Source organism: Batrachochytrium dendrobatidis, assembly GCF_000203795.2.
Source record: "Batrachochytrium dendrobatidis JAM81 unplaced genomic scaffold BATDEscaffold_5, whole genome shotgun sequence".
Taxonomy (NCBI): domain Eukaryota; kingdom Fungi; phylum Chytridiomycota; class Chytridiomycetes; order Rhizophydiales; genus Batrachochytrium; species Batrachochytrium dendrobatidis.
The window spans coordinates 228,312-251,707 of NW_006281103.1; the positions used below are offsets into that span (position 1 = coordinate 228,312).

Here is a 23,396-nt window from a genome sequence, read left to right on the forward strand (position 1 = left end):
TTTTGGATATAGGTTGTATGGATATTGCAACAAACATGTGGTATTATAGTATGACTGACATATACTACTATTGGATCAAACAACATAACAGTCCAATATAATGTCAAATATATGTGCATAAAATGGTCACCAAACCTGATCGGTTGTGTATCAGTCATAAACAACTACCAATTAGCAACAAGTGACATTTGTATACATTGACAGAATCACTACAGACAACACCAACAATTACAAGATCATGTGCAAGATAGCAAGAATTGTGACATGGTTTCAATAAACCAACAACAACTGAACAAATGACATTGCAATGATTATTCATAGAACAAGGCAATCAAACGACAGTGTTAGTGACGATTATATTGGACAATATTCATGATTCAAATATTGACAGTCAAACATTGGTTAACCAACAGTTGTACGATTATACAACTGACCCGTGTATTGACAAGTGATCAACCTCGATCCGGTCATAGTTGAAACGGTGTATCACAGGAATTGAAAGTTGACACATTATTGTTGTGGTGTAATATTAGCAACTACGCACAACTTGACATGAATTACAATGTTGATACCGAGACTGTCAATATATTACAATGTATTGGTCAACAGTGACTGAGATCAATGACAATATTGCAATCAATTCAATCCAATTGTTGATTGGAACAATCATTATCCACTTGTCAGATTCAGCATGTAAATGAATGTTTTGTAGCGTATTTACTAATCCAACAATTGACTGATTTAAACATTGAATATTAAAATGTTGAATAAGAGACTCGAGTCATTATATGAATGACGTAATCAATTGAGTTGAATTGACACTTGATTGAACAATACAAATAAACACATGACAAATGTTTAAACACTATTCAAAATGTGTGAATTTGTCTCACATTATTCACATGACATTAGATTTTGGATTTAAAGTCCAATTTTTTCTTTTCTTTTTTTCATTTCATTCCATTCTTATTCTATTCCATTCAATTCTTTCATTTCTCTCCAGTAAACTCCAATGGAAAACAAAGCATTCTACATTAAATATCTGGACTACCAGCCAGTGAAAATCGAAACCCACTTCAATGGAGAACTAGAAAGAAGAAGGCCACTGACTGACGTTGGTGGCCTGGTTGCAGCTTACAAGCCAGGATCACCTCTTGCTGACACGCCGATCGAGCTACTCACCATTCATTATGTGTTGAATGGAGTGGAGACCAACTACAACTCCTGGGACCCCATTGCTGCTCTCGGAACAAATGGTTCCTACGACCATCCACTGATTATTCGCTCTCTAAGAGATACTATCACTATGGACGAGCATATGATTTGTTCTCTTCCTGAACCGGTGTATGACAATCCTGTGTCAAGACCCAACACCTCTGGCAGAATTTGGAAGAAGCCGACACATGTTTTCCTGTGGTCTGATTTTAAGCAAAGCGTTGTTGATTGGATTGGTGCTAATCATCATCAGCATTCTCAAAGAGTACAAAGACCTGTGTTTGTTCCTGGAATTATCACCGAAGAAGTTCAAAGTCTTCAACCCTTCATTCTCGACAATTTGCTCAATATCTCTGCCAAGTGTTTCATTCCTCCTTCTGAATTCAAGGCACGACGTCAAATCACAAGCTGCGTAGGGGAACCAGATCATTTAATGACTAGAGATGGAGAGGTTGTCGCTATTGTTGAAGAAAAGGGCAATTGGGCTTTGTCTACTGGTGATATCGTCAATTCATACGACACAGAAAGGACACGTGCGTCTGCTCTTGACCAACTCTACCACTATATGCGATTGAACCACAGGCAATATGGGATTCTGTCGACATACGAAAACACCTGGTTTGTTTATCGAAATCAAGAATGTGCCGTTTGTGAAGAACCTCAAGGTCATGAAACTTTGTATGTTTCCGAGGGAATCTCCTTTACTGTTCGAACACCCACTGTTCAACAATGCTTATCGTATTTCAACAGCATCGTCAATCACAATCATATGGATTCTCCCCCCGCATCAAAGCGTCCGTCTAGAGCTAGTTCTGCTACCCAAATCTCTCGACCAAGTAGTAGTAGGGTATCTCCGCGTGCTAGTCTCTCCAGAGGATGCAGTTCTTTGTCGTCTGGAATTCAAATCAACGAGCAACCCCAAGATTTTGATGTTGATGATTTCAAATTCGATACAGTTCTTGGTGAAGGAAGAAGCAAAGTGTATTTGGATTACTATGGATCTAGCCGTATTGCTCTCAAGGTTGCTGATATTGCCAAGCACGGAGAAATGCTTCCAGAATTGCTGAATGAGGTTTCTGTGTATGAACAGCTATCGGGGCTACAAGGGAATGGCATACCTAGATTCGTTTGTCATGGGTTTGTGGAGGACGTTCTGTACTGTGTAGGTGTTTCTATCTGTGGTACGGTGGCCAATGGATTCACTGAACAGCAAAAGCAGAAGTTGTTGGAAACACTCGAAAGCATTCACGAGGCCGGTATTCTACATAACGATATCAAAAAGGAGAATATCTTGATTGATGAATCTGGGAATCCATATATCATTGACTTTGGCTTCTCTACACGAAATTGCTCCCCTGTTGCTCGAATGGAAGAAACAAACTTGCTCCTTAGTCTGGTTGAAAGTACTTGAGATAGTACATTTGGGTTGGAATGAATTAGACAATTATTTGTATGAATAAAGCACCGAGTCTTGACCATTATATTTGACATTGATTGTCCATGGCATTTTAGCATAAATCACCTGTCACAGGCGAGATCAACTCCAGACACTTTGAACAACTTTTAGCAGAGCATCTACCAAGAAAATCAGTATCATTCAGTGCCCTATCTATACTACTATTGTTTTTTACATTTTCCACTGTTCAATACATACTGCGGTACTATTTCAAGTATTCCAAAACCAACTTGTAAATCAGACAATTGAAGATGAGTTTCATTTACGAAATATACATTTTTGAATCAACAAAACGACACATTTACTATTGAATCTGGTTTAAACCGTTCAACAATAATATCGCGAAATGCAGTTTTGTATTGTGCAACAACTCTTGCTGACATTCTAATAAAAATGAGTTTGTACGCCTGCAATTCCAACAATATCAATCAAGTCAATTTTCAACAAGAATATTCGATTTATTTTTATTCCAACAAAATCAAGGAAATTTTCAACACAAGTGTTCCATTTTGCATTTGCTGAGATTTGGTTGTTGATAACATGAGCGATTCAACTCATATTCCTGTTATTGAATCGAGGAGACCAAAACCTTCTGTCACTGCAAAGTGTCCAAACTGTTCTGTAGTCATTGAATTCTATCTTCCTGTCACTCCAGCTTATGCCTTTTCTGTTTATAGAGTGGTTTGATTTTCTTGTAGAGACTTGTTCTATTCCAACTTCTGCTGTTCAACAGACTCCATCTGTTTCTGCTAAAAAAACTACAAATGCCTCGGACCAATCTACCAACAATGCTTCCAGTCGCAGACCAAAAACTACTCTTGGAAAAACCGGTTCAGGTAATTGTAAAACCTTTGAAAAAGGATGATTCTTGTCTTCTAATTTCATGATTGATTTAGATGACCATCCAATCGATATGGAATATTATGATTTGTTGGAGATTCCTGCTACGGCGTCTAGTGCTGTCATCAAAAAGGCGTATTATCTCAAGGCTATAAAGTGTCATCCTGATAAAAACTTGGACAATCCATTGGCTGAAGAAATGTTTAAACAAATATCTGAAGCTTATCAAGGTACAGACTTGATGGTTCATGTGTATCCAGAAAAACTATACTAATGTTTAAATTTTAGTCTTGTCGGATCCACAGCGTCGTTCATTTTATAATATTCATGGAAAGGCTGCTGCAGTGGGTTCTGAAGGATCTGTGTTTGTCGATCCAGAACAATTCTTTAGACAACAGTTTGGTGGTGATATGTTTGTTGATATCATTGGTGAAATATCCATTGCTCGGGATTTTAAAGACGTCATGGCTGCAAAAGATCCATCCAAATCTAATGACTTGACCACTGACTCCAACTCTTCTACCATCAACCCGGGAACAGAAGTGCCATCTACAGATGCTACCACTCAAGCCAAACAAGACTCGGCATTGATGTACGAACAACGTCGTTTGATTCGTAAAGAACGTATTCAGAAACTGTCGCATAATCTTGTTGCCAAGCTTTCGCTTTACACTGATACGTTTCCATTTCCTGATCCTACTTCTTCTCCACCTTTGGGGATCTCTTTGAATAGCTTGGCAAACGAATCACTCAACACGTTTCGTGCTTTATCTACTATCGAAGCTCAACAACTTGCTTTGGAAAGCTATGGACCCGAATTGTTGAGAGCGATTGGATTCACCTATGTTTTAAAAGCTGATCAGTGGATTGCCAAAATTGCTGCAGAGGATGGGGGTGCTGTGCTATGGCATCGAGTATGGGGACTTGGGTCTCGAGTAAGCGGAGCTATCAAAGAAAAAACTCACATTTTAAACGAGACGGTCGGGACGTTTCGTACGGCTCTAGATCTGCAAAGCAAATTCACCAAACTTCAAGAAATGGATAAAAAAACAAAAAAAACAGGTGAAGGGGGTGAAAAGACTGTTGATGAGGATGTCAAAGTCAAACTGACACCCCAGGAGCAAGAACTCCGCACGCAACTGGAATATGAAGCGGCAACAAAGGGACTAGAAGCTTTGTGGAGAGGATCCAAATTAGAAGTTGAATCTGTGCTACGCGATGTATGCGACGATGCTCTCGGAGATGCACCTGGTGTGTCGACCGAGTTACGTAAACGACGTGCTGATGCTTTGCGGATCTTGGGTCAGGTTTATGAAACCGTTGGTATTGCTGCTGCTGCCAGTTCTGTGCCCAATACTTCCACTGGCACATCTAGCCAACAGCCTCCATTGCCTCCTCGAAAATAGTGTTTCCCGTACCCTACCATTTTTATATTCACCACCTGTTTTGATATTGCTATTCCGTATTTTATGTTGCTACTACTTTTTGGAGAGTATTGCTATACTACCGAATACAATAATCATTGCTATTTTTTCCAAATCAATAAAATAATTGAGCTATTGTATGTTCTACCTCTAATTTCCATTGGATAGCTTTCAAGTTTAAAAAACAAATTATCTTGGTAAATAAGGTTTTAATAGTTGAATAAACATGGCAGATGCCACAATAAGCCTTGTAGAGAATTGACGAGTTCCATATACGACATTACCAACCACCCGATTCGTCTTGAAATGTGTCCCATGGATTGCTAGTTCCGGTAGATAGACTAGCTAGTTTTGCTTTGGGTGATGGCGTGTCCAGTTCAACAGGATCATCATGAGAATGACCACCACTTGTAGCATGGCTTAATTTCATTTCTATTTGTTCACTTAATGATAAAGCAGATACATTGCCCACCTCGGTCTTGTCATTCGTGTCGGGAGGTGGAAATGAAGCAAAATCAGCTACATGAGCAGGTGTAGGAATTTGATCATTTGAAGTAGTTGTAAAAGAAATCGGAGGTGATAACGAATCTCTCCTACTAGGCAAATCATCAAATGATTCGTCAATAAGCGATCCAGATTTGGGTCTCAATGTAGGTACAATAGTACTTTTGGGTCGACCAGGTAGAGGTGGTGCAGGCATACTCACTGGTCGTGTACCAGAAGTAGCATGAATCGTATTGGATTTGCTATGACTTACAACGGCTCCCAATCGAGCTTGAAGAGACGTCGACGGAGCATTCGCAGTAGCTACAGATGCAGCAGCGCGTTGAGAAAGTCCAGTCGATCCATCTGCACCTTCTTTTGGTAAAGGAGCAGTACCAGCAAAAGCTGGTTTTGAGTGCTGTGTAGTGGGTGTTCCAACCAAAGTCCGTGTTCCCATCTGTTTCATATGTTCATTGATTGCAGTCCACCAATCCGCACTTTCAACCATGGTTTTCCCCTTGAATTTGTGTTTGATATCTCGTCCAAACATACCCGAGTTTTTCCCAACAAAAACAATGTCTTTGTGATCTTTGTCGCCAAGATTAAGTGGAAGCAAGGTGTATTCTGCCAAATCAAGCGTCAGCTCAGGCATTTCAAGTATGGAATCAGCCGAAAAGTCCGGTTTGTTGCCAGTAGGAGAAAATGGACCGCCTGCAGATGAAGTGTCAGAATGCGTAGCTCCTATGGGTGTTGATTCAAGTGGTGGCAGAGTATGCAGATATCCAGAAGTGGACAGGACAGCATTGACGGGCCGATAGGATCGTTTAAACACACCTTCTTTGCGCAGTAGCGATCCTTGTCGAACAACGCGAATGGCAAGATCGTCACATCCGTCATAGATGATGTTTGCAGGATCAACCAAGGGCACATTGTCTTGGTCAATAAATCAATCACAGTTGCTTGCTCTAAAAATTGCCCAGTCTTTATCTGCCTCCATTGTATCCAATAACTTGGCCATATCTCTGGATTGATCCAATCTTTTGGTATAATTTGAAGTTTGCCATTCGTAAAAAGATGCTAAACCAACACGAATATTCTGTACAATCACTTTTTCAAATGCATTGATAAAGTGTTGTTGAATAATTCGAGTTTTTACAAATCAGCATCACTGGAAATAGTTACTGTTATTCAGACAGTCAGTTGTCCAGACATTACAGTTGTAATATTACACATTTTCCATTGTTGCTGGATACCAATATGCCTACATTTAAAAATGAATGCTACCAACAAAATATTCCATTAGAACTGCAACTGTGCTCAAGATCATGGACATATCGTTGTAAATCGTTTCAAATATCAGTCCATTACCCCATTTTAAACCAATCCATCAATCTCCGATTCGGCTCGCTCAATACTCTCCAGCAACTTGCATTCCATTCCTACAACGACTTGTTCATCGTATCCATGTTTACAGCGTTTGTTGTTTTGACTGCAATTTGCATCAACCCAGAACAATGGAATTTACCATTTCCTTTGTAGAATCTGTCCATAATGTCTGTTTTAATGTAATCTTTTGACTGTTTTTGGATACAAAAGTCGACAATCATTGCTTTATCATCGACTTGACCGCAGTTTGATGAGTTGACAACACAATCGCATATACACAGGATATGAAGTATCAAATCCAATCAAAGTTGGGTATTGTTTGCTGTATCCTTGTCAACTCGGACAATAGCACCACATGGCAATACTTGATAGCAATGTAGACTGTTTTGGTGCTGTGAGATGCAATGATACAACGAGTTTCAGGACCCATTCCAATATGATGCAGCATATTGCAGACGAGCAGTTCATTTGTATCTGGTTGCCTGATACCTTTTACATTGTATTGTGTGGGTCTGTACTGACGAGTCTTGATGTAGCAACAAACAGTCAGTTGTTGTTGACATTCCAAGCGAATCTGGTCTGGATTCCGTTTTTCTTTGGAGATAATGAGATGTCAAACAACTTGTCAATGTCAGCCTTGCAGTGTTGAATGACAGTATTGATTGACAGCAGTTTGAATAGGTTCCGTATTTCCATCCAGATACTGTGATATTGGCAAGAAGGATCTTGCAGAGTTGTTGGTTGTTGATGAGCAAGTTGGATATAAAGTTGTTTTCAATCAATCCGTTGGCAATCATGATAGCATACTTTGATTTGTATGTACGCAATACTGCTGTCATCTTGTGTATGGTGTTTCGTATTCCTACAAACGCATTTCATTTCCAGCTGTTTTTGCAGACATTTGATGTTGTGTAGCATGTTAAAGAATTTAGGTGTATCGAAAAAGTAGAGTATACAAGATAGACAAAAATTACCGAGTCTTTCAACAAGTAAAAATATAATATAATATGCCGCTATATAAAATATTGGTAACGCTGGGTCTTTTAAAAAGTAAGAGTAGTGGTATTGAAACATAAGGGAGATAATGGAGATAATGAGGAAATGATAAATTAGGGAGTGTCCAATGCAAGTACTAATGCTTGCTTGTTAAGGGTTGAAGCTTAGATATCTTGCTTGGATATTACAACAGATACACACTAACCATTCAAACTATACGTAAACGGCCAATGTCTGATTGCTTCAACATAACAATGAGGGTGTAAATGTAGTACAGAAATAGACGACTAAATTACAATTATTTCAACGGATTTAGCACTCTTGTTCAAGTAAACCGGCATCATCCGATGCTCACTACACACTACTTGTACGTTGAATCGTGCCAATCACTTGTTATTTTAACAAGCATGGAATATCACAACACATATTGATGACCAACTAATAGCCGAGTGTCAACTCATTCCAGTTTTGGTTTATACTCATTTCTTGACCCTAACCCTTGACCATAGCCATTTTTAGGGTGGGACTGCATAGCCAACCATATGATATTCGAATGTATGGTCAGATATCGGCTCAGCCAAGGTTGCGGATATCATATAAAGGGAGACTCTTCAAAGTTTGGAATTGACAACAAATCACCATTCAACCCTGACAGTAATACTAGCCCTTAAAACGACCATTCAAGGGATATGCTTTTATTATCATTTATTCAATAATGGATATAAATACAATCCAAAACTTGACCTGTTGAATGACATTACAACTTGCTCAGCCAAACCAGTAAAATGAAACTCGCAGTTGCTGTATTGTCATCGATCCTGTTTGCCTGCTCGGTTACTATTGCCAATCCAGTTAAACCCAGTGAAACTACAAGCACCAAGTCTAGCACCTCGCCAACTCCTAATCCAAAAGGTATAGGCTTAGGTGGTCTTGATCCACTTCCAGACATCATCAAGGAATTGCTCGACAAACACCTAAAGCTAGGTCATGATCTTAATCAGCAAGGAAAAATATGCGACCCATTACAATCTGAATATGAAAATCAACAGAAACTGATAAAGGATTTGGAAAAAAGGATTCGACTTTTGGAATTTATATCTCAAACAAGCGGTGACAATCAAAAATATTATGGTGAAATTCAGGAGACTAAGCTTAATCTCGAAGCCCAAAGATCCAAACTTTTCGATTTTGGAAGCCGCTATTATGAGTGCCAGCTCAAGACATGTTATATTGAACTTGATCTGAGTCTCATCAAAATAGAGCTCGTGGACATCATTTTTGGAGGACCTTGGGATTCTAAATCAACTGACCGGAAACTTTTTCTCATCGGCACGTATCCTTCCGTTATGAGGTACTTTGGCGAATTAGGTAATAAAGGACAATCATCAGGACGCAATAAATCTCTTGGTCAGAATCATGGTGATCAACAACAGCATCAAGATTCACAACCATCACCGAATACACCATCCGGATCTGGATCCCCTGGACAGAAAGTTCCCTCCAATAGACAAAAAGGTTCATGCAAGTTTATGAATGGATTGAAATCATTCTTTCAGCGATCCAAAAATGACGATTCATCCAATTGATTTGAATGCTAATCTGGACTCGTTCCAACCGATTTAATTGTCATTCTACAACTGTATTTCTGATTTAATTTACAATAAAATTGTATGTGCATGCATTATATCTGATTACTCCACAGTCTTGATTGGCATGATATCATATTGTACATTGACACTTGTATTTCCAATACAATACAGTTGATTGTATATTGCATAGTTGTACACATTGATGATGCTGACATGCATGTGTGTATTGTGCCAATATGATATTGCTTGACATGTCGTATTGACACATGCAACACCAATACCAACAATAGTCATGTGTGTTGATATCAGATCTGACTGGTTTGACTCGTTGATTGTGGTGTCAAAATGGTTGCATCAATAGCCTGACTGATCACACACATCAGTCGCAGTGTCAACTTTGTCAAGTGTCAAATATCACATGTTGAATATACAATGCCAACAATATGGTCATTATGCACATGTTGATGTATACAGTGATCGTATACTGGTCGATTGGTGCGATATGATCACACATACTAATGGAATGTAATAATCATGATATTTGCAGCAGTATACCATATTCCAACTGTTAATATCGCGCATCCAGTATCGACATGATCATTCAGATATACAGTGATGGATTCCAACAATACATACCATGATTGATACACTTGGAATGTGTATTCAATCCATACCATGTATTGTCAATACAATAGTATGCGTGATCATTGTGCACCAAACAACTACGATACACACTGGACTGATCCAATACATGCACGGCTTGAACATATCACACAATCAAACATAAACACACCACATTAAATATACATATAATATCAGTTTGTCTATAATGAATTGTATTCAGTCGAGTTTATTGAGAGTCTGTTTGTGACTCTTGACAGCGTGATGGGTGTTTTCAGGTACAGCTACTTGATCAGTTGTAGTTGTTGGTCTCCTTCTGCGAATAAATGCACCATCTGAACCTGAAGTACTTGGTTGTTCAGGTAATCTAACAATATGCATCAAACTCATGATCAATATCAATCGATACACCCACACACCAATATCAAACAACTTACTGTGTTAATGGCCAGAGCACTCGATAATGGTCCGAAATAGTAGGATAGTCGCTAGTCGCAACTTCGCATCCACACCCAGGACCAAACCCAATGCGTTTATGTGCTCGATCAAATGTCAATCCAAGTCGGGTCATAAATGATCTACCAAGAATTGCATAATCATTTGAACCAGCTGTTACAATAAACATGACTATAATCCAACATGTACATTAGTCAGGTTAATCGAACAACACACATTACATTACTTGTCAAATACTTGCAATCTTCAGAATCATATCTCTGTATGTAGTCTTTGGGACCCAATTTGATTGCTACAACAGAATTGCGATTGTCATCAGTTACGGGGGTTTCAGCATGCATTGTAATTGTAAGCGACGGCATCTTGTCCCAATCGATTTTAAAATCAAATTTGGATATTAAAAAGTTTCCCTGTAAGTTGATTTTAACCATTATTTTGCCGAGTTTGTTTTTAAATAATATACTTTTAGAAGTGATCGCACCACTATCAAGAATAGCATTGATCAACGTAGCCACGACTGTTTCAGGCAAATGTATATATGCAGAACATGTTTCCACACTCGAATACAAAGTACGTCCATTTTCCACCTTTTTTTGGAATTCAGCAGGCAGCTCCACTGGTTCGTCATTGACTAGTATACTTTTGATGTTGATGGAAAATTGATCGTCTGATGGTGAGTCTACCCATGCAACACTCCTTCCATCTGTTCCGCATTTTGCAGTTACGTCCGTGTTTCCTATATTGATGAAACTATCTGAAAGCATGCCATACGGACATAGTTGAAGACCAATCTCGTTATTAGGAATGACATCATTGGTGTACAAAATATCCATTGCAGTGGCTGGTGAATGATGTTTTGACAACGAGGTATAGCCAAATCCAAATATTCCATCAAACCTTGGATGAATACCAACTATATCTGCCGATTGTTTTTCAACTGCTATTACTGGTAAATTGATGCCAGTTATCCTAGTACCCGGAATCGTCACATCTGCATTGGAACTAACTCCTCTATACTCTTCGCCTTTGTACTCTATAGCAACTGGTTGTCCATTTGGAGTGTGTCGTGGATTCAAACCTACATCGTCACTAGAACTAGGAAGTGGCATGATTATATCAGACATTGCTGAATCGACTAGTAAATTCAACTATTTTAAACAAGTGTGAGATTGATTCAACGTGGTTTAAATTGATATTAAACTACAATCCATGACATGATACATACACTGACTCCATTAACATTGGATTTCATTCTGTAACATTGACCAAAATCACCACTCAATTCAACAGGTGATCGTTTTGATAGTCTATTGCTTGATTGACCAGTAGTTTCAAAAGGTGATTCTAATGCAAGTCGAACTGCAGCAACCGCCTGTAACGCAAGTATAACGCATTCTAGAGTAATCAGCATTGTATAGAGTAGTGTAATGAAAATGTATTGAATCTGATACATGACTGCCGTTTTGTAACGACGGCAGTTTCAAGGGTGACAACCAGCACTTTCCAAATGTACATTTAAAAAAAGCCAAATACACCCTGTAGGGTGAACAAACCCAAAAACACCCTGTATGATGGATCAATATACAAGCATCGCTGTTAGTGTATAATCAACCTCAGTAGTATGCTGCGTTGATCTCCAATTGCGGTGGTGTATTCAGCAATCAGGTAGTGTCACCCTGCTTATGGATAATTATCATCACATATACAATCCATTACTACAGCATATACTGTCACTGTATACCAAATATTGACTGACTGTTCAATTGGTCATGTTTTGGATCATTTGAACAACAGCATCCAACAGCCTGTTATTGCAGTATTTCAAAATCATGACTTTTCCGTTGGTATGACTGCACAGTCATTTTAGGTTAATGTAGACTGTATACATCAAACACTGCTGATTGTGTCACAACATGATCAACATCAAACTCGGCAATCTGTCACTGCTACACCAAATGAGTGACGTTGTACTATAATCAAATTGGAGATTGGCAGGTCGTTCAACAAACTGGCCGTGTCAACAGGTCAGATTGTCATCGTGTACATGAACCATAATGGATGATCATGTCATTCAAATCAACACACAATCTACTGATATATGCAAAACAACACCACCAATACAATCCAATCAAACCCAATCACAAACGTGGTGTTGAATCCAATGCATGCGAGTACTTTTTAAACACATGATACACACTGATGGTGATGGTTGCTGACAGTCACATTGCAGTGTACATGTCCAATAGTGTCCACTGTCATGTCGATTGTTGCTATCCGTGACATCCAACTAGACCGCAATCAATGTCTAACAAATACAACACAGTAAACTAGCCACGAGTATCCAAGAGTATATCAATTGATGTGATCCAACAAAACAGCATAGTATTTACTGCTTTGTTAAAGTGCATTCAATCAAGACACTCCAGTATCTCGAGTAGAAATATCAGATTTGCTCACCTTTGCACTGAATCCGCAACAAATCGCACAGATTAGAAACAAAGTTTGGACAAGTCGAAATAGTTCAAATTTACAGCTGAAACCAAAATGGTATACAATCGCATTCATGTAGAGTTGAACATTATCTTGCAGTAATTGACTGTTGGTTTGGAATAAACAATGTTGAATATTGGTTGTAGTTTTGTACTGGACATTGACTGTTGACTCAATATACATTATGAATTATTATAAACAGTGTCAATGATATGATGCACACAAACTATGATTTTGAACTGAAATAGTCTTGAATCAGCGTTTGTCGTTTCTGTTGTATTCTGAATCACGGATACGATCGCAATCTAGTTCAACAACAATCATGGCACATGTCAGTAATGCAACTGTTTATCACACACCAACACTGTTATTTAGTGGTCCATTTACATCAATATGGCTGCAAGTCGTCGTTATATCACGTATTCTGGACATGGTTTTGATATTACGCATCCAGTTCCACCACGTTGTTGCTGACCCATCATTGTAACGCTGTATGTCCCCATAATCATAATCATGGACATGAACATGTGGTTTCACGTATAATATTACAACCATGCATGTCGTTGGTTGCATCATCACTACTAGTGTATACTAAACATCACTACAGTACATGTATGTTGACATGTGTTGTACCAAGTTGATTGCATTGCTACAATATGGCATGCTCCAACCTGTTTGAATGACTGTTGTGCAACATATCAACACAATACACACATGCATACCAACATCATCAATGTGTGCAACTATGCAATATACAATCAACTGTATTGTATTGGAAATACAAGTGTCAATGTACACTATGGTATCATGTCAACCAAGACACTGTAAAATGATCAGATGTAATGCATGTAAATCCAAATTTATTGCAAGTTGAGTTGGAATGATAATTGAATCAATTGGAATCAACAGATTAATGTTCAATCAATGGTTCGCGATCTTCATCTCCGGGTCGTTTAAAGAATGATCCAGCATTACGCACAAGCCTGGAAATCCTTCTGCGTTTATTGGAGGGAACTTTCTGTCCAGAGGATCCAGATCCAGATGGTCTACTTGATGATGGTTGCGGATCTTGACGCTGTTGATCACTAGGATTCTGATGTTGTTGTTGATCACTAGGATTTTGATGTTGTTGTTGATCACTAGGTTTTTGTTGTTGTTGTTGATCACTAGGTTTTTGTTGTTGTTGTTGATCACTAGGTTTTTGTTGTTGTTGTTGATCACTAGGTTTTTGTTGTTGTTGTTGATCACTAGGATTCTGATGTTGTTGTTGATCACTAGGTTTTTGTTGTTGTTGTTGATCACTAGGTTTTTGTTGTTGTTGTTGATCACTAGGTTTTTGTTGTTGTTGTTGATCACTAGGATTCTGATGTTGTTGTTGATCACTAGGATTCTGATGTTGTTGTTGATCACTAGGTTTTTGTTGTTGTTGTTGATCACTAGGTTTTTGTTGTTGTTGTTGATCACTAGGATTCTGATGTTGTTGTTGATCACTAGGATTCTGATGTTGTTGTTGATCACTAGGTTTTTGTTGTTGTTGTTGATCACTAGGTTTTTGTTGTTGTTGTTGATCACTAGGTTTTTGTTGTTGTTGTTGATCACTAGGATTCTGATGTTGTTGTTGATCACTAGGTTTTTGTTGTTGTTGTTGATCACCATGATTCTGACCAAGACATTCATTGCATTCTGATGATTGTCCTTTACCACGTAATCCGTCAAGGTAATCTTGAACAGAAGGATGTTTGCCGATAAGATAAAGTTGCTGATCAAATGGTTTAGAATCCCAAGTTCCCCCAAAAACGAGCTTCACAAGCTTTATGCCAATGAGTTCCAGTTCAAATTCAATACCCTTATATTTGGAATCGCACTCCTTGCGACTTTTTTTAAGATCCTCAAGTTTGGCTTTTTGGGCTTCGAGATTAAGCTTAGTCTCCTGAATTTCACCATAATATTTTTGATTGTCACCGCTTGTTTGAGATTTATATCCCAAAACTTGAATCTTTTTTTTCAAGCGCTTTACCAGCATAGTCTGACCGTCATATTCAGATTTTAACGAGTTGCATATTTCTTCTTGCTCTTCAAAACCATCCTGTTTTCTCTGGTAATTTTCGAACAATTCCTTGATGATGTCTGGAAGTGTATCAAGACCATCTAAGCCTATACCGTTTGGATCAGGAGTTGGCGAGGTGCTAGCTTCAGTACTTGTAGTTGCACTTGGAATGAATGTTGAAATGCCATCTTCAACATCTGTAGTTGCACTGGGATCGATTGGATTGGCAATAGTAACCGAGCATGCAAGCAAGATTGATGACAATACAGCAACTGCGAGTTTCATTCTACTGGTTTGGTTGAGCAAGTTGTAATGTCATTCAACAAGTCGGTTTTTGAACTGTATTTATATACATTATTGAATAAATGATAATAAAAGCATACTCCTTGAACGACCGTCCTAAGGAGCTTGTGTTGCCAGGGTTGAATGTTGATTTGTTGTCAATTCCAAACTTTGAAGGGATATCCCTTTATATGTTGACCTGCAACCTTGGTTGAGCCGCTATTTGTCCATACACTCGAATATCATATGGTTGGCTATGCAGTCCCACCCTAAAAAGGGTTATGATCAAGGGTTAGGGTTAGGGTTAAGAAATGAGCATAAACTGAGACTGCAATAAGTTGACACTCGGCTATTAGTTGGTCATCAATATGTGCCGTGATATCCCATGCTTGTTAAAGTAGCAAGTGATTGGCATGATTCAACGTACAAGTAGTGTATAATGAACATCGAATGATACTGTTTTACTTGAACAAGAGTGCTAAATCTGTTGGAATAAATGTAATTTAGTCGTCTATTTCTGTACTACATTTTACACCCTCATTGTTACACAACATCAAATGTTTGACATTGCTCTAAAAGCTACTGGTAATATTGAAATGGAGACTGATGATGCTACTTTCCACAAACAATCAGACTCTGGCAGTAATGATTCAAGCACAATCAAGTATAATCTGAATGTGGATTCACTTTGTTCTGGTACTGTGATTGGATTTGGAGCAACTGGTCAAGTCATTCAACTCAATGACTGCAACATTGTTGTCAAACATTGTGATTCATACAACAATCTTGATGCATTCAAAATGCTAATCAAATATCAATTTACGAAAAGCTCACCAAACTCAATCTACAATATGTTGCACGCTATTATGGAGAATGTGAGTATTACGGACAGTATTTCACTTGATTGGTTTGGACTTTATTCCTGGAAAGCACTGTGACTGGAGAACAGACAGTGAGTTGGATTGGATTATTCGACACTTGTAATCGGTTGGTGTAGTTCATGAGGAGTTGAGACCAGAAAACATGATTTTAACTGGTCAAGGGAATATCAAATTGATCAACTTTGGCAAGACGCAGATCAAGACTTGCGTCACGAATTGATGGTTTATCAATCAAGCAGAATCCAAGACTTGTTCAAGACTTGTCCAGTAAAAACACAACCATACTGATCTTTTATTGACTACTCATTGACTACTCACAAAATCAAATGTTCAAGTCTTTATATTTCTGATATGAGTTTCATTCCCCTTGAACAGTTTAAATTCAACGTCATGTTCATTCATATTCCATACATATGACAGACACGTCAACAATGCTAATGGCAGCTTTATGAATGTCAAAATGGATTGTTTTGAACAAGCTGGTCAACCTTTTTGTTGCTCCAGTCGCAGGCTTTACATCCAAACTATTGTAATGTTTCAACAACTCGGACGGGTTTTTACAATTGTATTGCATTGTAGCATGATCAGTGTTTTTAATATTAGTTTTTGATAAATCATTGTACACCCATGTGTTTGCAGGGATTGGTAAATGTTTAGTAGTTTAATCAAACCATATTTTTGATGGTTTAATGTAGGATACTTTTTCCAGATGCGAGTGTATGTTTTGGGTTGTTGTATGAGCAAACATGTCTATTGAACATTCTGCATCAAATGATTTCAAATATTTGTTAGTAGTATATATTGGGCACCGACTGATACCAGTTTTATCAACCAGTGTTTACAGCCAAACTATGTCCAAAGTTGCCAAAAAACATCAAATTATCGGAGATGAGGGAAATTGTCAAAATCTTTAAAATAAAGTACCAGCTTGTTTATTAGTTTGAAATTTCAGGATCTTTTTGTGCCAGATTCATACTCTCTGCTTTAACTAGAATACACTGTCTTTATGATAGACAACGGCAGTTACAAATTAATCGCACCATCCCTTTATGAAAACAACTTTGACTTTATCCAACTCTTCACCGAGTCTCCAACCAAAATCTGTTAACATGCCTGGTACCGATGGTTCGGCTACCTTGAAAGTTGAGCGTTTCTTTTGGTCAGCAACAAAGATAATTTCCAAGCATGTAATCTCAAACGATTGAGGCGATTGGCATAGCATCAGCAAAAAACTGTGGAAATACTTGATTTTGAATGAATGTGTGTCGCCATCAGTTACTTGAACGAATCTAACCAACCCTTTTCCTTTATCCAAAAAAATAGCATCAAATCCTCCTTGGTTCCATTTGTTTGGCTTAAACCAAACACCATTATTTTCTGGTAGAGCAGGAAAAGCATTGATATCCAGAGTTTTAAAGTTGGATGCTGGCCAAGTTTGAAATTCGTTATCGTTTTCGTCAAACAATTTTACTCCGTCGTAATAAAGACTGGCAAAGAACCACATTTCCAACATCCAACCATCCATAGAAGGATTTCCATCATGCCGAGTAGCTTTGGCCAATTTACGAATCAGGTCTGGTCCTTTCTTGATGGCCAACATAACCCCGGCAAATTGACTGACAATAGATGTTTTTCAAGGGAACACATCATTCTCTACTAAACTTGAACTGAAGAGACGATCCACGACATTATTAGACTGGTCGCCTATTGTGCCTTTGACGTATGGAAAAATATCATTGACAAAAGTGACTAATCCATATGTTTGTTGGATCACATCTTTGGTCGCAAAAAAACATACATCTGGCAGAAGCACCCGCAAAGTATAGTTTAGAACGGACCAAGTCTTCACAAGACGAATCAATCTGTAAATCAGAATCCAAAACAGCCTTGACATGGTTAAAGAATTCGTCATTTCAAACAGCATGAATATACTCTTCTTCCTTCCAAGAATAGACGTTGAGTTGTTTGAGATTCAACAGCATATCTTCCTCCAACTTTGCTTTGTAACGTGAGGACATTGAACAAACGACAACCAATCTTCTTTTTTCTCGGTCTTCTTCGAGCCATGAATAGCAAGCTTGCTGTACATCAATGTGTTTTTGTCCATTTGAAGTGTATCCATCAATAAACACAATGTGTTGTTTTGATTCATCTACTTTATGCAAAATATCAAAAAGTTTGTCGATATTGCTGTCGTAGATTTCCTGGGATTTCTTTGAATTGCCCTCCAAACGAACACATACTGGATAACAATCTATGTACAAATGAATCCAAGTAACAACCCAGTCATTTTTGTCCAGAGTTGAGGCAAATGCCAGAGCAGTAGTCGACTTGCCAGTTCCTGGTGGTCCTAGAATCCAACCAAGAACCCCATTATCAATGACTTTTTCCCGTAAAAAACTGAATTGCTCATGAAAAGTTGGACGGCAATAAAGAATGAGTTTTTGAGTAGATAGACCAGTCTTGGCCAAGTAATTTGTGTCAAGTTTGAAAATGGTTGAATTTGGGTCGTATGAAAGTTGAGCAAGTGTTGATAGTTTCTCCCATTCACTTGTTCTTCTTTTCTTGTATCCTGCTGTTAAAGTAGAACCTGCGGCAAAAAGGTCAGTTTGAGTAGGCTGTCTTGAAGGTGATGGTAAACACCAATGACAACACAAGAACCATCTTGAGTAAAGTATTATTGAGGAAGAGAGTCGAGTAAAGTCCAGGTGTTGATTAGTTGGTTTTTGTTACTGTTGGTGTAGAGTTGGAGTTGAGGAGCATCAATGTCAGCCATAGCAGGACCATACTCAGACTTGATAGCATCCTGAACGTCACTCAGGTCTTCAAAGTCAGTCACATCGATTTCAGTAGAAATAGTGTCGTATTCAACATTGAGGTATCGTTTTGGCATTTTATGAAAAGAAAAAGAGTAAAAAAGCAATTTATTTGTCAAATTGTAAAACAAAAATCGACTTTTTAATCGAGTCAAAATAACAAAATTTTGGGATATTTCAAGACAATTCACACGATTTAAATATTTGGAAATTAGTCAAATTTACACCAGAATTAATGTCTCATTAATGTGAGACATTACTAGTGTGAGAGTGTTGACTTGCATTGTGTGAGACATTAGTAGTGTGTGAATGTGAGACATTTCTGAATAGTTTAACAATCAAAAACCATCAACAATGACGTTTGAACTGGAATTCACATGACTTTCTTGGTTTCTTCCATTTTATAAACACACTCACTTCCTTGTTAATAAACAACACAATCGAATATCGATTCATTCCTTTACATCCTTGATCAACTGCAACACACTTGACAATAATGACAACCATCAATATGCCATCATATGTTCACGATCCTCACAAGTAATATGAACTCAATTGGAAACGCTGTGACTAGCGCATTTGGTCAGTCGCAGAGTCAAACCAATGACATTGTTGTCATGATGACCAAACACGACAATGTCATTCGATCATTACTGGAACAGATCTTGGTCAAACTGGACTCTGATTGCTCACCAACACATGCAGTTGTTATACCAGTTGTGGTATTCGAAACCATTTCCACGACTGTGAATACCACCGCAACAGTGACTGTGTTTTGTCCACAAAGTCAATCCAAGTTGTTCATATGCGACAACAGCACGTTGCCCACACATGCAGACTGTCGATACGGAATGCCAAGCAACAATCAACTTATTCCGTAGTCGTGCAATTGTTGACATAAATACCATTGTGGTCAATGCTGTATCGACTGGTGTCAAACCTTGAATGAATGCTGCAACTCGCATTTGTTTATTGCGTTTTGCATCGAATGCAATGTGCACACTCAATAAACTTTGTGGTATTTTGGTCACATTCCGTATCAATCTGCAACGGATTACCAACATGCATACAATCAACAACACGATCAGATTATTAGTAGATCAATCTATTGCTGTCAAACTTGTAGTCATGACCCAACTCGGTACAAATCAGGTCAAGTTTGATCCAGAAACTCCAACAAAAAACATCAACCCGACCACTGAGCTGGCTGCTCGTTGACGATTTACTGATTATGTGGGTTTATTGTTGATGGGTAAGCGTGTAAACTGTCGTACATGCAATTTATACTGTGAGTTGATGGTCAAGTCTGACAATCTGCATTCGCGAACTTGTGTGCAAGCAGTGTTTTGTTGGATCTCAAACATCCTGCAACTCGCACAGTTGTTTGCACAGTTGCTCGTCTATCAATCCAACTGGATCTGCAACTCTGTCAAGCAAATCCGTAGTGCAATCTGCTGATGTTGATGTGACTACAATAAACACGAAACTCACCAAAATAACACTTGCTGATCTGACAGGTCAATGAGTGACACTCTAACCATTAATACCAAACAAACAACGTTTTGAATCAACAATCAACTGTCATGACAATTGGTAACATTCGTGGTCATTTGGCATCCATCTCAAACCATCACATCAAACACATTTCCAAAATCGATTGCTGGACAACTCAACTCGGTGCACGAGTCCGCATTACTGTGTCAGAGTTGTTAAACATTGGTAATGTGAAAATATCATAAATAACGAGATATTTCAGAGACTCACACGACGCATATATGTTTGAGGCGATGTCTATCGCAGCCATCACTTGTGCAATAACAAGAGACTTTCTCAGCTATGACGTCTAATTCACGGATACGCATAACCGTTATTTACATCTTTATAAAATGATCAATGTTTTCTTTTATCAATAAACAACACAATTAACTCATTGGTTCATTCCTTCATTCTCATCTTTTACTTTTGATATTCCTCCAAAACTATACTACATTAATATGTTGTCATACGTCCAAAAGCAACAGTATTGTTGTGGTGTAATATTAGCAACTACGCACAACTTGACATGAATGACAATGTTGATGCCGAAACTGTCAATGTATTACAGTGTATTGGTCAACAGTGACTGTAATCAATGACAATATTGCAGTCAATTCAATCCATGTGTTGATTGGAACAATCATTATTCTCTTGTCAGATTCAGCATGTAAATGAATGTTTTGTAGCGTATTTACCAATCCAACAATTGACTGATTAACAATAATTGAATATTAAATGTTGAATAAAAGACTCGAGTCATTATATGAATGACGTAATCAATTGAGTTGAATTGACACTTGATTGAACAATACAAATAAACACATGACAAATGTCTAAACACTATTCAAAGTGTGTGAATTTGAATACATGACAAATTAATACAATTTGACAGTTTTAATTTCACACAAAAATGTTTAATATTCAAAGCATGTGAATTTGTTTCACATTGTTTCAAACAATTAAATTTTGGATTTAAAGTCCAATTTTTTCCTTTCTTCATTCCATTACATTCTTATTTACTCTACTCACTTCATTCTACTCCACTTTATTCCATTCCTTTCCTTCATAAACTCCAAAATGACCAGGATTTATGTGAAATACCTTGAAAACACTCCGGTATCATTATTTACTCAAAAGTTGCCTGTCCCTGAAGGAGAAGAGCCTAATATTTCTGACTTGGTTGCAGCAGTCAAACAAGCACTTCCATCAAAACTTGGTGCTATAGACCCTGACGAGCTCACCATCCATTATGTGGTGGATGGTCCAGCCATTGCTGGGAATACTCTGTTGACCTCCATTCAGGAGCCGGTTGGTTCCTACAACCAACCGCTTGTCATCAAGGCCAACAATGGTACTGGACAAGGCATCTCTAATTCAATGTCAGGAGCTCCAGTAGGTTCGAATACCGGAATGGTTTCAGGAACATTCGAAGAAACTGCAGATACCGAAACCACTGTGTCACTTTTAAAGTATCATCACATTGCCGATTCTTTAAAAGATGACGACTGTGTCGTGCAAATTGTAAAAATTATCCTTGCAGTCACAGCTGGAGAATTTTCGGGGTCAAGCTTCAAAAATTTACCGTTTGCATTTCTCGAGGGCTCATCTGGCTCAGGAAAGAGTCAGATGGGCTTTAATATCAAAGCCAATATTGGTGATCGGAGGAGAGTGCATTATCTCCTGTTCGATCCTCCCGGTTCGACATCACAAAGAATCTACCGCAACTTTGAAAACATTTCAAAGTTGTTCAGCAAATGTTATGTAGAAGATGAGCACATGTACACTTCTGAAACTTCATCTCCAAGCTGTGGTTCGCTGTTCAAAGAAAGTCTATATATGTATGGATTTATTTTTGAACTGCTATCCAACAAAATTCAGTCACCCACAGTCAGTATTGGCCCAAAGACTGGCAAAGATGTCCAAGAGCTGATGACTTCCAAAGGAATCCATCAACACAGACCAGTGTTTATTCTGGACGAGTGTATTGCTATTTCAGACCAGTCCTTAAAAAAAGTGCGATTTGTGCGAAATTGCTTTCGTTCATTGGGTCTGGGACTCGTTATGATGGGAACAGATTCCAGAGCAGCCAAACTGCAACTCAGCATTGGAGGAAGCAGTCGAAGTGATGTTCCAATGCCGTGGTGTCATGTGTTTGGGGAATTTCCAGCAGTAAAACTAGAACTAACAGGATTGCCACAAACACTACCAAGATATCTCAAATCTATCATACTCAACTCAAGGCCACTTTTTGCGCAGCTTGTCGCAGAAGAAATCGCAAACAATGCTTCAGATTTTGACGAATTGATGAAAGCAGCGTTTATTAAACTGAAATCAGTCAAAAAGATATTTGGAAATCTTTACGGACAACTTGGACAGGTTCGGCTGTTTCATAACGCTCACTGTCAACTGACCGATTTGGAAAGCCAATCGACCAATCTGAAAAACCAATCGACTCCATTGATTCACTCACACTTTGCCCAGCTAGATGGAAAAAAAAACTTTATATTGATGAATGATGGATGTATTCAAGACCATTCTGCTTCTTGGGAACCGTCTTCGGTGTTTCCAGAGCTAAAGAACGATATTTTGCTTTACCTGCTGTTGATGGGTGGAAAGGGATTTTCCGCCTGTTATGCAGGGGATGGCAAGCAGGTGCCATATGCACATTTTTTGATGAAAGCCAAGAGTAATCCGGATTATCGCAGCCATATTCTATACTTTTCGAATGCTGTACAGGATAGCAATGATGGAATGTTTCTCGAGTCTTTGCTATGTTCGACAGTCTGTTTGGCTTCACATTCTAATGGCGTCAAGGGAATTGATCTAAAACCGTTTCTGTTGAATTTGGTATATCAGCTTCAGATTGATAAACCTGATT

At 38.3% G+C, this 23,396-nt stretch overlaps 11 protein-coding genes across 11 annotated transcripts; 7 read left to right on the top strand and 4 right to left on the bottom strand.

Moving 5' to 3' along the window:
- Positions 1–1,012: 1,012 nt before the first annotated feature.
- On the top strand, positions 1,013–2,626 carry BATDEDRAFT_24334 (uncharacterized protein; the record flags this gene model as incomplete). The annotated part of the gene is made up of 1 exon (XM_006678350.1): positions 1,013–2,626. One exon carries the CDS (start codon positions 1,013–1,015, stop codon positions 2,624–2,626), a length of 1,614 nt encoding a protein of 537 aa, XP_006678413.1.
- Positions 2,627–3,554: 928 nt separating this feature from the next.
- On the top strand, positions 3,555–4,917 carry BATDEDRAFT_11241 (uncharacterized protein; the record flags this gene model as incomplete). The annotated part of the gene is made up of 4 exons (XM_006678298.1): positions 3,555–3,741; positions 3,800–4,190; positions 4,245–4,405; positions 4,517–4,917. The coding sequence occupies 4 exons, from the start codon at positions 3,555–3,557 to the stop codon at positions 4,915–4,917; spliced, it is 1,140 nt and encodes a 379-aa protein (XP_006678361.1).
- Positions 4,918–5,215: 298 nt separating this feature from the next.
- BATDEDRAFT_24336 (uncharacterized protein) lies at positions 5,216–7,643 on the bottom strand (the record flags this gene model as incomplete). Its single annotated transcript, XM_006678351.1, has 4 exons — positions 5,216–6,351; positions 6,429–6,495; positions 6,944–6,995; positions 7,294–7,643. 4 exons carry the CDS (start codon positions 7,641–7,643, stop codon positions 5,216–5,218), a joined length of 1,605 nt encoding a protein of 534 aa, XP_006678414.1.
- Positions 7,644–8,585: 942 nt separating this feature from the next.
- On the top strand, positions 8,586–9,386 carry BATDEDRAFT_24337 (uncharacterized protein; the record flags this gene model as incomplete). Its single annotated transcript, XM_006678352.1, has 1 exon — positions 8,586–9,386. The coding sequence occupies one exon, from the start codon at positions 8,586–8,588 to the stop codon at positions 9,384–9,386; it is 801 nt and encodes a 266-aa protein (XP_006678415.1).
- Positions 9,387–10,229: 843 nt separating this feature from the next.
- Positions 10,230–11,877, bottom strand: BATDEDRAFT_88273 (uncharacterized protein; the record flags this gene model as incomplete). The annotated part of the gene is made up of 4 exons (XM_006678664.1): positions 10,230–10,377; positions 10,448–10,637; positions 10,693–11,614; positions 11,692–11,877. The coding sequence occupies 4 exons, from the start codon at positions 11,875–11,877 to the stop codon at positions 10,230–10,232; spliced, it is 1,446 nt and encodes a 481-aa protein (XP_006678727.1).
- Positions 11,878–13,866: 1,989 nt separating this feature from the next.
- Positions 13,867–15,288, bottom strand: BATDEDRAFT_88272 (uncharacterized protein; the record flags this gene model as incomplete). The annotated part of the gene is made up of 1 exon (XM_006678665.1): positions 13,867–15,288. The coding sequence occupies one exon, from the start codon at positions 15,286–15,288 to the stop codon at positions 13,867–13,869; it is 1,422 nt and encodes a 473-aa protein (XP_006678728.1).
- A 554-nt stretch (positions 15,289–15,842) lies between these two features.
- Positions 15,843–17,080, top strand: BATDEDRAFT_24340 (uncharacterized protein; the record flags this gene model as incomplete). The annotated part of the gene is made up of 3 exons (XM_006678353.1): positions 15,843–16,160; positions 16,862–16,883; positions 16,962–17,080. The coding sequence occupies 3 exons, from the start codon at positions 15,843–15,845 to the stop codon at positions 17,078–17,080; spliced, it is 459 nt and encodes a 152-aa protein (XP_006678416.1).
- A 116-nt stretch (positions 17,081–17,196) lies between these two features.
- Positions 17,197–19,059, bottom strand: BATDEDRAFT_24341 (uncharacterized protein; the record flags this gene model as incomplete). Its single annotated transcript, XM_006678354.1, has 3 exons — positions 17,197–17,782; positions 18,099–18,830; positions 18,956–19,059. 3 exons carry the CDS (start codon positions 19,057–19,059, stop codon positions 17,197–17,199), a joined length of 1,422 nt encoding a protein of 473 aa, XP_006678417.1.
- A 468-nt stretch (positions 19,060–19,527) lies between these two features.
- Positions 19,528–19,863, top strand: BATDEDRAFT_88316 (uncharacterized protein; the record flags this gene model as incomplete). Its single annotated transcript, XM_006678564.1, has 1 exon — positions 19,528–19,863. The coding sequence occupies one exon, from the start codon at positions 19,528–19,530 to the stop codon at positions 19,861–19,863; it is 336 nt and encodes a 111-aa protein (XP_006678627.1).
- Positions 19,864–19,927: 64 nt separating this feature from the next.
- BATDEDRAFT_88317 (uncharacterized protein) lies at positions 19,928–20,200 on the top strand (the record flags this gene model as incomplete). The annotated part of the gene is made up of 1 exon (XM_006678565.1): positions 19,928–20,200. The coding sequence occupies one exon, from the start codon at positions 19,928–19,930 to the stop codon at positions 20,198–20,200; it is 273 nt and encodes a 90-aa protein (XP_006678628.1).
- A 30-nt stretch (positions 20,201–20,230) lies between these two features.
- BATDEDRAFT_29910 (uncharacterized protein) lies at positions 20,231–20,440 on the top strand (the record flags this gene model as incomplete). Its single annotated transcript, XM_006678483.1, has 1 exon — positions 20,231–20,440. The coding sequence occupies one exon, from the start codon at positions 20,231–20,233 to the stop codon at positions 20,438–20,440; it is 210 nt and encodes a 69-aa protein (XP_006678546.1).
- Positions 20,441–23,396: the final 2,956 nt, after the last annotated feature.